The sequence below is a fragment of the Capricornis sumatraensis genome, chromosome 6 (assembly GCF_032405125.1).
Source record: "Capricornis sumatraensis isolate serow.1 chromosome 6, serow.2, whole genome shotgun sequence".
Classification (NCBI taxonomy): domain Eukaryota; kingdom Metazoa; phylum Chordata; class Mammalia; order Artiodactyla; family Bovidae; genus Capricornis; species Capricornis sumatraensis.
The window spans coordinates 68,487,574-68,503,251 of record NC_091074.1 but is presented as its reverse complement, the minus strand read 5'-3'; the positions used below and the strand labels follow the sequence as shown (position 1 = coordinate 68,503,251).

General features: G+C 42.6%; 1 protein-coding gene across 3 annotated transcripts in view; it reads left to right on the top strand.

Moving 5' to 3' along the window:
- The first annotated feature begins 6,056 nt into the window (after window positions 1–6,056).
- GNE (glucosamine (UDP-N-acetyl)-2-epimerase/N-acetylmannosamine kinase) overlaps window positions 6,057–15,678 on the top strand; it is a 39,259-nt gene continuing 29,637 nt past the window's right edge. For 2 of the 3 annotated variants that reach the window (XM_068973716.1, XM_068973717.1), the window contains exon 1: window positions 14,198–14,373. In XM_068973716.1, coding sequence (XP_068829817.1) covers window positions 14,210–14,373 — 164 coding nt within the window. In that variant the 5' untranslated portion in view covers window positions 14,198–14,209. Of the gene's footprint in view, window positions 6,163–14,170; window positions 14,374–15,678 lie in introns of those variants that run through there. The other variant, XM_068973719.1, reaches the window with a different exon arrangement.

Genomic DNA, 15,678 nt, shown 5'->3' with positions numbered 1-15,678 from the left:
TAATTACAGTTGCGGAGGTTCTCCCCCAAAATCAGGGGGTCCAAGCCCTGCATTGGGCTTCCCATCCCAGGGATCCTGTACTGGGGAGACCAGCCCCCAGAACATGTAACTTTGAAGGCCAGTGGCACTTTCTTTAGGGAGATCCAGAGAGTTATGGGAAATTGAGACTCCACTCAAAGTGCACACACAAAATCTCACACGCTCCAAGATGCATGGCAGAAGCAATCATTGGAAAGGAGCTTGGATCAAACCCACTTGCTGATCTTGGAGAGCCTCTTGTAGAGGCAGGAGGCAACTGAAACTCACCCTGGGGACATAGATGCAGCCATTTCGGGGAGGTCAACCCACCAGGAGGGCACTGGCACTGGCAAGCACCACTTTAGAGTCTTCCCTGTAGCTTATTAGTGCTGGAAACTACTTGCCCACCAGCCAGTCAGCACCAGTCCAGGGATGCCCCAGGCCAGGTGCCCCAGATGAGCAGGGTCTTGACCTCACCCACTAGCAGAAAGGACTCCTTGAGGCTCCAGCCTTGTGCCAGGACACACCCTCACCTACCAGATGGCCCAGGACCCAGCCCCACCCACCTAGTGGGTCTACATCAACTATAGAACCTTCAGCCCCTCAGTCAGAGATCCCAGGACTCAGCTCCACCTGTGGGTTGACACTAGTCTTAGAAAGAGGCCTCACCCACCTCTGGTAGACACCAGCTCCATGAACACCAAGACCCTGCAGCCAACTGTGTCAGGACCTGGTGCACTAACCATTAGACTAACACCAACTCCAGGAGCAGCAGGACCTGGCCTCATCCACTAGTGGATGGGCACCAGCCCTGGGAGCCCTGGGCCCAAACCCCACACACTGATGGGCTGACCCACCCTGGGGTCACACGGACCACTGCCAGCCGTGTCAAGACCAGGCCCATCTGTTAGCAGGCCAGTGCCACTTCAGGGTAGATTAAAGACTTAAACGTAAGACCTGAAGCCATAAACTCTGGAAAGAAAATAGGCACTACACTTTGACACTGGCTTTAGCAATTTTTTTTTTTTTTTTGGATGTATCTCCTCAGGCAAGGGCAACAAAAGCCAAAATAAACAAGTGCGACTACATCAAACTATAAAGTTTTGCACAGTGAAGGAAACTATCAACAAAATGAAAAGGCTGCCTACTGAAAGGGAGAACATATGTTCAAGTGATACATGCAATAAGCAATTAATGCCCCAAACACATAATGAACTCATACAACTCAACATCAAAAGACAATTTTTAAATGGCAAGAGATCCTAAATGGACATTTTCCCAAAGAAGACATACAGATGGCCAACAGGCATGTGAAAAGATGCTGAATGTCACCAAACATCAAGGAAATTCAAATCAAAACCACAATAAAATAGCACCTCACATCTGTCAAAATGGTTAGCATGCGTTGTCAAAAAGATAACAACAGCTGTTGTTGAGGACTTGGAGAAAAAAGAAACTTTGTGTATTGTTGGTGAGAATATATACTGGCATAGCCACTATAGAAAACAGTAAGGAGGTTTCTCAAAAAATTAAAAATTGAACTACCATACCATCCAGAAATTCCACTTCTGGGTATTTATCCACAGAAAATGAAAACACTAATTATTAGAAAAGATAATGCTCCCCTATAGCAGAGACCCAGAAATCCAGAATGGTAATCTTTACCCATAGAAAAGTGATCTTAAAAAGCCAAGAGAAAATGCTTCCTACAGCTTCTTGCTGCAACTTCATCTCAAGAGAACATAGGAGAAAATCCTAAAAAGGGATAATTTAGGGTTAAATGATTCTATGAACACAGAACTATTCAACTATATATGAAACTATAAAATTCTCAATATTGGTCAAAAAACCACAAAATCTATGAGTGGCTTAATAAGTGTACAAATTCTCAAAATTGTATTTCCTATTACTACAAGTATTTATATTTCTAGTTACATTTTCCCCAGCTATCATCTTAAGCATTAAGTATTTTAGAAACATATTGTACTTACAATATAAACACAAAAAGTGCACATACCTTAAGTGTACAATATGAAATTTTACAAACTAAACACATCCATGTAATAAGCCACCAGATAAAAGCTGAACATTAACAGTTTTGATATAAATTTTTATTCAGGAAAAGAAAACTCTTGTTCTGTTCTGGATAGGGTCTTCTCCAGCCAATTTGAAAGCATCAATTCTTCAGAGCTCAGCCTTCTTTATAGTCCAACTCTCACATCCATACATGACTACTGGAAAAAAAAATTGCTTTGACTATGCAGACCTTTCTTGGCAAAGTGATATCTCTGCTTTTTAATATGCTGTCTAGGTTTGTCATATCTTTCTTTCCAAGGAACAAGCATCTTTTACTTTCAAGGCTGCAGTCACCATCCACAGTGATTTTGGAGCCCAAGAAAGTCAGGTCTGTCACTGTTTCCATTTTTCCCCCATCTATTTGCCATGACGTGATAGGAATAGGTGCAACAATGATCTTAGGTTTTGAATGCTGAGTTTTAAGCATCAAGAGGCCCTTCAGTTCCTCTTCTGCTTTCTGTCATTAGGATTGTACTGCTTGCATATTATCTACTACTATCTGCATATCTGAGGTTATTGATATTTCTCCCAGCAATCTTAATTCCAGCTTGAGCTTCATCCAGCCCAGCATTTCTCATGATGTACTCTGCATATGTTAAATAAACAGGGTGACGATATACAGCCCTGATGTACTCCTTTCCCAACTTTGAACCAGTCCGTTTTTCCATGTCTGGTTCTAACTTGCTTCTTGATCTGCATACAGGTTTCTCAGGAGACAGATAAGGTGGTCTGGTATTCCCATCTCTTGAAGAATTTTCCACAGTTTGTTGTGATCCACACAGTCAAGGGCTTTAGCATAGTCAATGAAGCAGAAGTAGATGTTTTTCTGGAATTCCTTTGTTTCTTCTATGATCCAACAAATGTTGGCAATTTGTTCTCTGGTTCCTCTGCCTTTTCTAAATCCAGCTTGTACAACTGGTAGTTCTCAGTTCATGTACTATCAAAGCCTAGCTTGAAGGATTTAAGCATTACCTTGCTAGCATGTGAAATAAGCGCAGTTGTGCAGCGGTTTGAACATTCTTTGGCATTGCCCTTATTTTGGACTGGAATAAAAACTGACCTTTTCCAATCCTGTGCCCACTGCTGAGTTTTCCAAATTTGCTGGCATATTGACTGCAGCACTTTAATAACATCATCTTTTAGGATCTCAAATAGCTCAGCTGGAATTTCATCCCCTCCAGTTCGTATTAATGCCTCCTAAGGCCTACTTGATTTCACCCTCCAGGATATCTGGCTCTAGGTGAATGATCACACTATCATGGTTATCCCGGTCATTAAGACCTTTTCGTACAGCTCTTCTGTGTATTTTTGCCACCTCTTCTTAATCTCTTCTGCTTCTGTTAGGTCTTTGCCTTCTGTTAGGTTGTTGTTGTTTAGTCGCTAAGTTCTGTTCAACTCTTTTGCGACCGCCATGGATTGTAGCCTGCCAGGCTCCTCTGTCCATGGAATTTCCCAGGCAAGAATAATGGAGAGGGTTGCCTTTTCCTTCTCCAGGGGATCTTCCCAACCCAGGTATTGAACCCACATCTTGTGCATTGCCAGGCAGATTCTTTGCCACTGAGCCCCATCAGGGAAGTCTGAAGGTAGCCTTTAGAAATTGGAAAAGGCAAAGATACAGATTCTCCCCTGCAGCCTAAGGAAGACAAAACTACTGATATCTTTTTTTTTTTAATTGAGCTATATTTGACATATAACTTCACATTAGGTTCAGGTGTAAAACACAAGGATCTTGTGAAATGATCACCATGATAAATCTAGTTAACACTGATCACTACACAGTTATAAATTTTTTTCTTGTGATGATATCTATACTGCTTCTTTTATTTTAGCCCCTCAAAAACCCGTTTCAGACTTCTAACCTCCAGATTGGAAGTTATAATTATATTTTTAAGCTACTAAGTTTTGTGTAACTTGTTATAGCAGCAGTAGAGTCCATCTAGAGTCCAGTGAATCTGTGTGTTCAGATTCATATATCTTTTGTATACATAATTTTATTTATTTTTGGCTGCACTAGGTCTTTGTTGCTATGCAGGCTTTTCTCCAGTTGCAGTGAGTAGGGGCTTCTCATTGTGGTGGTTTCTCTTCTGGAGCATGGGATCTAGATGCACGTGAGTTTCAGTATTTGCAACTCCCGGGCTCCAGAGCACAAGCTCAACAGTTGTGGTACTTGGGCTTCGCTGCTCCTTGGCATGTGAGATCTTCCTGGACCAGGGATCGAACTTGTGTATCCTGCATTGGTAGGCAGATTCTTTACCACTGAGCCACCAGGGAAGCCCTAGATTCATGCATCTTATTGCCTTTATAATACTTTCCTGTGGCTGTCTCATAGGCATCTCAAATCTAACACATCACAAATTACACCTTTACTTTTAAATCCCTAAACCTGACCGCTCCCCCAGCTTTTCATCTTGGTAAATGGCACCAATCACCCAATTACTAATACAAGACATCTGGAAGTCAACATTTCTTTTCTCTGTCATCCTTGCATGTATACTAAGTCACTTCAGTCATGTCCAACTCGTGACCGTGTGCACTGTTGCCCGCCAGGCTCCTCTGTCCATGGAATTCTTCAGGCAAGAATACTGGAGTGGGTTGCCATGCCCTTCTTCAGGGGATCTTCCCATGTCTCTTATGTCTCCTACATTGGCAGGTGGGTTTTTACCACTGAGCCACCTGGGAAACCCCATCCTTTCATACCTAATTCATAATTAAGTTTCATCAGTTCTACTTCCAAACTAAACATCATATCCAACCATTTCAATCGAGTTTCACTGCCACCATTTTTTTTTACCATCAATTTTCTTTTCTTTGATATGGAATGTATGCATATACTACAAAATACAAAAGATATTATAAAAATAAATTCAGTGAAAAGTCTATCTCTTCCCAGTTCTGCCAAATGCAATTAGTGGTATGGGTTTTGTGTGTATATGTGTGTGTGTGTGTGTTTCCTTTCAGAGATTTTTTTCCCACTACCACCATTCTCAACTTTCAACCAGTCCATTCTCCACAGAATAGCAAAAGTGATATTTAAAAAAGAAATCTTCTGGTACTTGCTTGCAGGAAATCCCCTAATATCTGTCCTTTTGTAGCTGATGTGACCTTTTGGTGACAACAAGCTAGCTGCAGGGGAACTAACGGTTCACAAATATTCTGTAAATTAGAGCATCATTAACTGAAATAAATTAAGTGCAAAAGTTTATTGGGCTTGAAATTCACTTTAGCAAAACTGACAGTGAATCATTAGGCTGTTTAAACAGTTTCACTTGCGGTAAGTTATTTACTAGCTGTAAAAAATATTTTAATATACTGTATCACCAACTCAAAGCTTGTCAGTGGTGACTAAGGAATTTGAAACAATCATTAGAAACTGTTCATCAGGAGCTGTGTGAGGCCTTTCCCGCCACTTTCTCTGCCACCTCTGTGTTCCTCTCTGTAAGTCTCTGGGGCAGGACGGCCTGGGGGTTCCGCGCATCATAAGGATCAGCAGGTCTCCGCCTTGCCTTGGTCATCAGCATCCACAGATCCTTCTAGTAGACGCGATTCTGGAGGGGCACGGCTTCACTCGGGAGAGAGCTCTGGGTGGACCGCCACACGACCGTATTGTTTTGGTCCTGCCTATGAAATGACTGCGTGAGAAGCCTTCAGACATTGCCTCTAGGGCGCAAGGCCAAAACAACTACCCGTAAGGCGCTCGGGTTCCGAACTTGCACTTGACAGGCGGAGAAGCTGTCCAGGGGCGGGAACACCGGCTGAGAACAAGAGCTGGTCGCCTGGGGGCTACGCCACGTTCACGGAAGGCGCCGCCCCGGCCTGTCCTCCTCGCTCAGCCAATCGCAGAATTCCTCGCCGCTGACGTAGGGCGCGTCGGCCGATTTGGCGCTCGGGTGGGTGTGCAGGGCGCGCGGGGTGCGCTAGGAGCGGGTCGAGGCGAGTCATCGCTTGCGGTGCAGGGTGGCGGAAGCCGAAGGGGCGGTCTCGCGCCGGCCTACGTTCCGGATCGGCCCTCCGTTCTCACCCGCGAGGTCTGACTGCGGCGACGCGGGAGAAACAGCGGACCCGCTACTGGTGAGACCTGCGTGCCCGCCAGGGACTTGGGGAAGGGGGACGCGGGCTCGGGGAACGCCACCTGTCGGCCCGCAGGGCCTTCCTCTTTCGGCCTCCACCCGGAGGCCTCAGATCCCCGGCCGGCGGCTCCGCACCTCATCACGCCGCAGGTCCGCACCCGGCCCGGGCCTCGCTGTCTCCCGTGGGCCTGCACGTCAGGGCCGCTCCTTAGTCCAGTTGTGGGCTCAGCTGTTGGCTGGTGCAGCAGTTTTGAGTGCGGACCCCGGGTGAGTAACCCCGGAGTGGGGTTCGGGGTCTCAGAGGAAGGCCGGCTGCACTCTGTTCCTCCGGCTATCCTGAAAGACAGCGAGCAGCCGCTCACAGAGAAGTGCAGGAGAAGGCAGGGGGCTCCTTGAAGATGAGTGGCCCTGGGATGTAGTGTCTGACGAAAGATGATCTTCAAGGTCTGCGCCTAACCCTGACTGTACTCGGAGTCTGAGCTTCCCTGGAAGCTTGATATGCATTTATTTCACTATCCCCCTCCCCCACGTCCCCACCGCGCGCCGCAGCACAACACTTGTAAAATTGTTAGAGCACGAAAGTTTTTTTTTTTTTGAATCCTGATGGAGAAGCGGCGTAGGGTACAGCTTGACATTTAGAGATAACTGTTCGAGTCGACTGTGGAAGCTCTGGAAGGAGTCACACCCGAGTATAGCTCAAGATAGTGTTCTGAATTTCAGACCACTTTCGATAGACCTCTCCTGATTCTTGTGAGCCTCATCCGGTCTGCACTGAGGGAAGGGAGGGATTCATCATATGTGCCCTTCACTGCCGCGGTGCCTGGCAGGAAGGTTCTCACTCATGAGTGCTTATAAAATGAACAGACAGGCAAACACTGGATATGAGCACTATCTTGAATGCTGATTTGGTGTTTGGTTTTGGCAGTTATTAGCCAATGGCATCCCACTCCAGTACTCTTGCCTGGAAAATCCCATGGACAGAGGAGCCTGGGAGGCTGCAGTCCATGGGGTCGCGAACGGTCAGACACGACTGAGCGACTTCACTTTCACTTTTCATGCACTGGAGAAGGAAATGGCATCCCACTCCAGTGTTCTTGCCTGGAGAATCCCAGGGTCGGGGGAGCCTGGTGGGCTGCCATCTATGGGGTCGCACAGAGTCGGACACGACTGAAGCAACAGCAGCAGCAGCAGCTATGATTTGGGGCAAGTAAATTGGTTTTCACTGAGGTATGCCCATTTGTAAAACAGGGCTAATAAGATAGGGCTGTGAGGATGAAGTGAATTAATGCTTGTAAAGCTCTTAACATGTGCTTGGCAATTGTTTACTTTGATGGTGTCTTCTGCTCAGAAGGACTTCCCTTGTGGCTCAGCTGGTAAAGAATCTGCCTACAATGTGGGAGATCTGGGTTTGATCCCTGGGTTGGGAAGATCCCCTGGAGAAGGGAAAGGCTACCCACTCCAGGATTCTGGCCTGGAGAATTCCATGGACTATAGTCCATGGGGTTTCAAAGTCCATGGGGTCGAAAAGTTACTCAACTGAGCAACTTTCACTTCACTTCTGCTCAGAAACTGCTTGAGCCAAGTGTCTTTTTAGATAGTTGAATGGGACCACAGTATTTATTTCCCTGGAAGGGGTCACTCACCTTTTTGTCAGTATTTGTAATAGTCTTGAGAGAATGTAGGTTTCTCAGATTGCCAGTGAGTTCGAGGTGAAGGCTTATTTTCATACCAGTATCTATGTTTTAGTGGCTCTGGTTACTCTCATGGAATTGAGTGAAATGAATGTAAATATCCAGTCTATCTGCTTTCTGAGCTTTAGGCTTTAAGGACTGTGGACAGTGCATCTTTGTTGATCATTTAAAAGATTTCTCGTTTTCCATACAATATTTTATATATGCTGAAAAGGACAGCAGACAACATGACACCCTCTACCAATCCTCAAGATTTAACACATATTAATATGTTACCATGTTTATTTCAGATCTCTACTTAAACGATTTTTTAAAAAATGTTTACACAGACAACAGAAACCTTCTAAGCCCTCTTTTCCTTTACCTTCCCTCCTCCTTCAGAGGTAACTACTTTCTTGAGTTGCTGTATAATTTTACTATAAATCAGTAAACAACATATAGTAATGTTTTACATATTTTTAGATGGTGCCCTGTTGTATCTTTTTAGAATATGCTGTTTTCATCTAACATTATATTTTAGATGTTTATTAATATTGACACATTTCAACGTAGTCCATTTGTTTTCATTACTCTCTGGGAGTCCACTGTGTAAATAAAAAAGTTTTATCCTGTTTTACATTGCACTTTATGCAACTTTAAAACTCCTGGTATAGTTTAAGTCCATTATGTCACATTTATTCATTTCATACTGGTCATGGAGACTCTGATCACAGTTCTTAGTGTAAAAATGGATGCTTGGACATGACATTTTATCCAGAACAAATAATAATTATACTGGGCAGTGAAAGAAAATTTGTTACTTTTGTTTCTCATGCTTCTGTTGGGAAGGTGATCTGTTAATGTGGCTTGGTGGCATGTACTGGATTCTAAGCTCCTAAAAACTAGAGGTGAGATCTTCCTCGGCTCCGCATCTCTGCTTTCCATTGCTCTGCACAGAGTCAGTTCTCAATAACTGTTTGTGACACTTTCACTCTCAGGGCTCTCATATATTTGAAAAGTTGATGGCCAGCAATTTTCAAAATTGCACTGTAAAAAATACAATTTTATTTATTTATTTTGGCTGTGCTGGATCTCCACTGCTGTGCAGGCTTTTCTCTAGGTGTGGAGAGTGGGGGCTACTGTTCACTTGGGGTGTGCAGGCTTCTCATTGTGGTGGCTTCTCTTCTTGTGGAGCACTGGCTCTGTGGGACGTGGGCTTCAGTATTTGTGGCATGTGGGCTCCGTAGTTGCAGTTCCCAGGCTCTAGAGCACAGGTTCGATAGTTGTGGTCCACAGGCTTAGTTGCTCTGCAGCATGTGGGATCTTCCCAGACCAGGGATCAAACCCACATCTCCCGCATGGGCAGGCAGATCATTGAGCCACCAGGGAAGCCCAGACTTGCACTTTTAGATTTCATATCTCTGACCTGCCTCTTGAGAAACCTATATTCAGGTCAGGAAGGAACAGTTAGAACTGGACATGGAACAACAGACTGGTTCCAAATAGGAAAAGGAGTACGTCAAGGCTGTACATTGTCACCCTGCTTATTTAACTTCTATGCAGAGTGCATCATGAGAAACGCTGGGCTGGAAGAAGCACAAGCTGGAATCAAGATTGCCAGGAGAAATATCAATAACCTCAGATATGCAGATGACACCACCCTGATGGCAGAAAGTAAAGAGGAACTTTTTAAAAAGCCTCTTGATGAAAATGAAAGAGGAGAGTGAAAAAGTTGGCTTAAAGCTCAACATTCAGAAAACGAAGATCATGGCATCTGGTCCCATCACTTCATGGCAGATAAGTGGGGAAACAGTGGAAACAGTGTCAGAGTTTATTTTTTTGGGCTCCAAAATCACTGCAGATTGTGATTGCAGCCATGAAATTAAAAGATGCTTACTCCTTGGAAGGAAAGTTATGACCAACTTAGACAGCATATTCAAAAGCAGAGACATTACTTTGTCAACAAAGGTCCATCTATTCAAGGCTATGGTTTTTCCTGTGGTCATGTATGGATGTGAGAGTTGGACTGTGAAGAAAGCTGAGCGCCGAAGAATTGATGCTTTTGAAGTATGGTGTTGAAGAAGACTCTTGAGAGTCCCTTGGACTGCAAGGAGCTCCAAATTCCAAATTCTCCACATTCTAAAGGAGATCAGCCCTGGGTGTTCTTTGGAAGGCCTGATGCTAAAGCTGAAACTCCAATACTTTGGCCACCTCATGTGAAGAGTTGACTCATTGGAAAAGACTCTGATGCTGGGAGGGATTGGGGGCAGGAAGAGAAGGGGAGGATGAGATGGCTGGATGGCATTACCGACTCGATGGACGTGAGTTTGGGTGAACTCTGGGAGTTGGTGATGGACAGGGAGACCTGGCGTGCTGCAATTCATGGGGTCGCAAAGAGTCGGACATGACTGAGCAACTGAACTGAACTGAATGCCTTTAAGGGCTTCCCTGGTGGCTCAGTGGTTAAAGAATCCCTCTGCCGATACAGGAGATATGAGTTTGATCCCTGGGTCAGGAAGATTCCCTGGAGAAGGAAATGGCAACCCACTCCAGTGTTCTTGTCTGGGAAATCCCGTGGACAGAGGAGCCTGGCGGCTACAGTCCATGGGAGTCACCAGAGTTGGACATGACTTAGTGACTAAAACACTACAACAACAACGTCTTTAAACTTTCCCATTTTACCACTTGATTCAGAAACGTAATTAAGAACAATTAAAAAGCAAGGTATGTGACAGTAGTTTGTAGAATATATTGCTAATTGCATAATACACTCTCTATATTGTATTTATATATGTGAAGAAATATATGTGTATTTTTTGTATATATAGTTTATGTAGGAGGATGGATAAGTGACTAGCAACTCTAAGCTCCCAGGGAGAACTCCACGTCTGAGGACACAGATGAGAAGACTTTTAGAGCCTCTTGTGCCTTTTCAGTTTTAAACTGTGTGAATGTACTATCTAATCAAAAGTTAGTTAAATTAAAACTATTTTTTAAAAAGAATTCTCCCCTTAAAGAAGGATTTTTACCATTATTACACTTTTAAAAAAAAGATTTAGCTTTTTTCTTTAAAAAAACTTTTGGTCTTAGTAACATTATTGTATTTTTCATAGTTTGTGTAATATGGCTACTTTCACTTTTGGTAGAATAACCTTTGAATTACCTGCTAAGCACTAAGTGTTTTAGAATTGCCAGATAGAAAGTTTACTATTCTAAAATAAATACAAATTTACCAACCATTTGGTCGGTAACAAAATCCATTTGCTTTGCCTCACCTAGCAAATTAAATATCATCAGCAATTTATTCAGCTCAATTTTAATGAGTGGAAGAAGGTTTATGTACAAGAACACTTAGGCCAGCTGGTTTTGGAAAAATATCTTTGTCTCTTTGGTTAGGTAGTGCTTCTGGGAAAAGAAAATGTGAAAGTGTTAGTTGCTCAGTTGTGTCTGACTCTTTGTGACACCATGGACTGTAGCCCACCAGGCTCCTCTGTCCATGGGATTCTTCAGGCAAGAAAACTGGAGTGGATAGCCATTCCCTTCTCCAGAGGATCTTCCCTGCTCAGGAATTGAAGCCTGGTCTCCTTCATTGTAGGCAGGTTCTTCACCGTCTGAGCCATAGCTAGTGCTTAGACCTCACAAATACAACTCTCTTGACAGAATGTTCATTACACGATCTTATAAATGCTTTCCATTGGGTGGAATTAGTTCTAACTGGAGATTATAAATTCTGAGTGGGCCTAATGATGGGCAGTTTGTGTGATTATAGAAGTTCCAGCATAAGAGAGATGAGGTATCAACAGCAGAAGGTTACTGGCAGCATTTCCACCAAGTCTGGGTCTACCTTGATTGAAAAGGCAGCTCCCCTTTTATTGGCACCCTTACTCAAGCTTCTCTGGATTCCTGATCACAAATTCTAAATGTCGATACACTTCCTGAGACCTAAGCATTGAGATTAGTCCATGAAGTTAAACTTTACATTGATATAAGGAAGTGTTAAAAACTCCATGAAACATAACTCTTACACCTTGTCCCTGGTTTTTACTTTTTGAACAGAGAGTACAGGATGGTGGGGGATAGGGGTGCAGAGGAGTTGAGCAGTAGTAGGTAGCTCAGTGGTAAAGAATCCACCTGCCAAGCAGGAGTCTCGTGTTTGATCCCTGGGTTGAGGTGGTTGCCTGGAGAAGGAAATGGCAACCCACTCCAGTATTCTTGCCTGGAGAATCCCAGGGGCAGAGGAGCCTGGCAGGCTACAGTCCATAGGGTCACAAAAGAGTCGGACACAACTTAGACTAAACAACAATCCACGTTGACAGCTGTTAGAATAGTTCTGACCTGAGGTCAGGTATTGGACTAGGAGATGTCCTGGTTGAGGGGGATGGAGAGGAGATAGATTTGAAAGATATTCAGAAGGTAGAATTGACAGGGGTGAGGAAGAACAGGGTGAGGAACAGAGAAGACAAGGATGTCAAGGCATTTGGATGAATGGGAGTTCATAACGCAGTTAGAGAATAGGAAGGAGGAACAGGTTTGGAAAAGAAAATGAGTTCCATTTGGGACAGTGACTTTGAGGTGCCTATGGGGCAGGAGATAGCTGGTAGGCATTTGGAGTTGTCAAGTTTGTAGGCACTGGCTAGGGATGTGAATGAGGCCTTGAAGGTAGGGGGTTTTGTTTCATCTTGCTCATCTTTTCCTCAGCACTAATCACAGTGCTTTGTGTGTAGTGTGAGAGTGAGTAACTCATTTGTTATAGGATGTGATCTTGAATCGTGGGGAAGTAATTTCCTCCCCCAAGGCTTGTCTTTCTCTTTCTGTAAGTGGGGAAGCTGAACTAGATCAATGGCTCTCAACCAAACTTCTTAGTCTGGTATGTTGGGATTAATTGTGAGGAATGGCAAGTAATTTTTAATTAATAATAAAGAGCTGATGTTTGCTTACTTTTTAAATGAGAGTTGATTTGTTACTCTTTTTTTAAGTAACAAACAATATTTTACTAAAACATAAGATTTACAAAAATTTGCAGACAAACCATACAAAATGGTCACAAGCTTTTGCTTAAAGGGAGAAGTCTACACTTGACAGTTAAATCACAGTGTTGTTAGTGAGTTTGTTTAATGTTCCCATTTTAGTTCAATCAAGCTTGTCCAGCTATAGTGTCTAAATAAAGTTAGACTTGATTAGAGACCATATTCTAAAGAACTGATTAGTTGCTTTTAACCAGTGCAATTAGATCACCATAAAAGGGGGGAAAGGAGCCCATAAAATTAAACTAAAACTATCTTTCCCTCACAAAAAAAAAAAGAAGAGAAAGAGATACAGTCACACCCTGCAACTAACCCTGACGACTACCTTCATTCACAGTGGTGGTGGTTCAGTCACCAAGTTGGACTCTTCCGACCCCGTGGACTGTAGTCCACCGGGTTCCTCTGTCCGAGGGACTTCCAGGCAGGAATGCTGGAGTGGGTTGCCATTTGCTTCTCCAGGAGCTTTATACTTAAACCATGATGGGGAAAATGAATAAAAGCAGAAAGAGGCTATTGCTTTTAAACATTTCACCACAATCCAGATGATACTTCTAGCCTCTGCTCATGCTAATTTACAACAGTGAATGAGGACAAGACATAAATTTGCTAATGTGCATTTAATCAGCAAAGGACTGGCAGTCTGGGCTTTTATTCTGTAATGTTTCTAAGACTTTATCCATTAAATGCAAACAAAAAAGGAAGAAGTCTTGGCAGAACAGGGGAAGTGATGCGTACTTGATGATCGAGGGATCTGAATATTATCTGGGGCAGACAGCCTGGTCCCTGCTTCAGCTGTTTCTATGGCTGGGGCTCCGCCGGTCCTCCGCTGCTCCGCCACATCATTTGTTAGTGGATCATCTGGACTGGGAGCACTTAACCAAGTCTGGATTGATAACAGAACTATGCACATCTGCAGTGCTGGGGACTGCTTGTCTTTCAAAATATCTAAACATTCTTCCCAACTTGTCTACATTAGGGTGATAGATTCTGGTCATGAAACATACTTTGGGGGCTGCTATTGGGTATTCTTCTGAAGGAATGGTTCAGGTTTAAAAGTCCCTCCCTTTATCGCTATACTTAATGATGGTTAAAGATGTAAGACTGCAAAATTTTATGTTTATATCTTGGATCTATCATTCTGATTATAAATAAACTTTTTGTCTCTGTAATGTCTTATTATTGAAGTATAGTTGAACTATAATGTTAATTACTGTTGTACAGCAAAGTGACTCAGTTATACATACATACGTTCTTTTCATATTTTCTTCCATTATGGCTTATCACAGGATATTAATTTTTATTTTTGCAACTTCAGGAACTCTATTTTCAGAACCTCTCAAAAAGAAAACAAATCATGGAGAAGAAAGAGAATAACCGGAAGCTTCGGGTTTGTGTTGCCACTTGCAACCGTGCTGATTATTCTAAACTTGCCCCCATCATGTTTGGCATTAAAATGGAACCTGAGTTCTTTGAACTTGACGTGGTGGTACTTGGCTCTCACCTGATAGATGACTATGGGTAAGATGAAAGCGTTTTCTTATGATATTCTTCATTGCAACGTGGTGTACTACTGAGAACTTGGGTCCTGGAGCCATGTGGACCCAGCTTCAAATGCCAGTTCTACCACTTAGTTTTTAGGTGGCCTTGGAGAAGTTGCCTAGCACTTCTGAGCTTCAGGTTCCTCAGTTATAAAACGAAGTGGAAACTTGTATTGCAGGTTACTGTGAGGAATGGAGATAGTGACATAAAATGTCTATATAGGGATGCTGCCTATTAGATGCTTGGTAAATTACAGCCATTATTATTACTATTATTTGCTACTACATTCAGAAATTCCATTTACAAATGAATATTGTGTGACTATAATGTGATTCTATATAATGTTTTGTGAGTTCTAATGCTAATCCTACATGAAAAAACTGTATAAAGTAGTAGACACTGAACAAGATTTTAAAAATCTAATCTATAAGATAAAGTAGAATTACCATTACCATTGATACTTATTTTGATGACATTAGGTTTGTTATTGATCACAGTCTAAATATTAAAGATGAAACTTGGGAAATCTTTGAGGGACAGAAAGAATGTATATACCAAAGATAGAACATTTCATTTTGTTATGTGTTAATAATAAAGTGGCTTTAGTGCACCCTTGTGGCATGAAAACATTAATGCAGCCTCTGAAGAAGGTAAAAAATACAATATGAAAGAAGCTTGTGTTAAGGTAAAATTGTCTTTTTCAGACTGTCCTTTAACAATAAGATAATGACAGCAAAAACAAAAACATGCTTCCAAAAAAAAATTTGGCAATTTACGATAAGAAAACACTTTTAATGACTAGAGAAGAAACTTATGGATAGCTTAAAAGTTCATAGATTTTTAAAATGTGAAATGAATTTTGGCTATCTAAGAAAATCCGCTTGAGTGTTCTTACATTATTGAACAGAAATTGGACAAAGTAAAAGAGTTTTAGTTACAAACTGAGGTAAAAATCTAAGTGTGTTCTTTTACTTCTTTGAAAAAAGTCTGGCAGAAGACTGGTAGGGGAGGGGCTTTCAAAGAGAAGGTGGTAGGTTTCTTACCTGCCTGCCACAGTAATTAAGGGGGAAAGTAGTGTTTGTCAGGTGAGACTGTTAAAATGGAAACGTGACTGGTACTGGGAATACTTGTCTGTAGTGCGTTCTCACACAAGAAACTGGTTGCTTATGGGGAGAAGCACTGGATGACTGGAAAACAAAAGTGAGAAGTAGCCTTTTCACTTATAACCTTTTGTATCTTGCATTTTAAACCATGGGATTGTATTATTTAAGAAGACATTAGGGC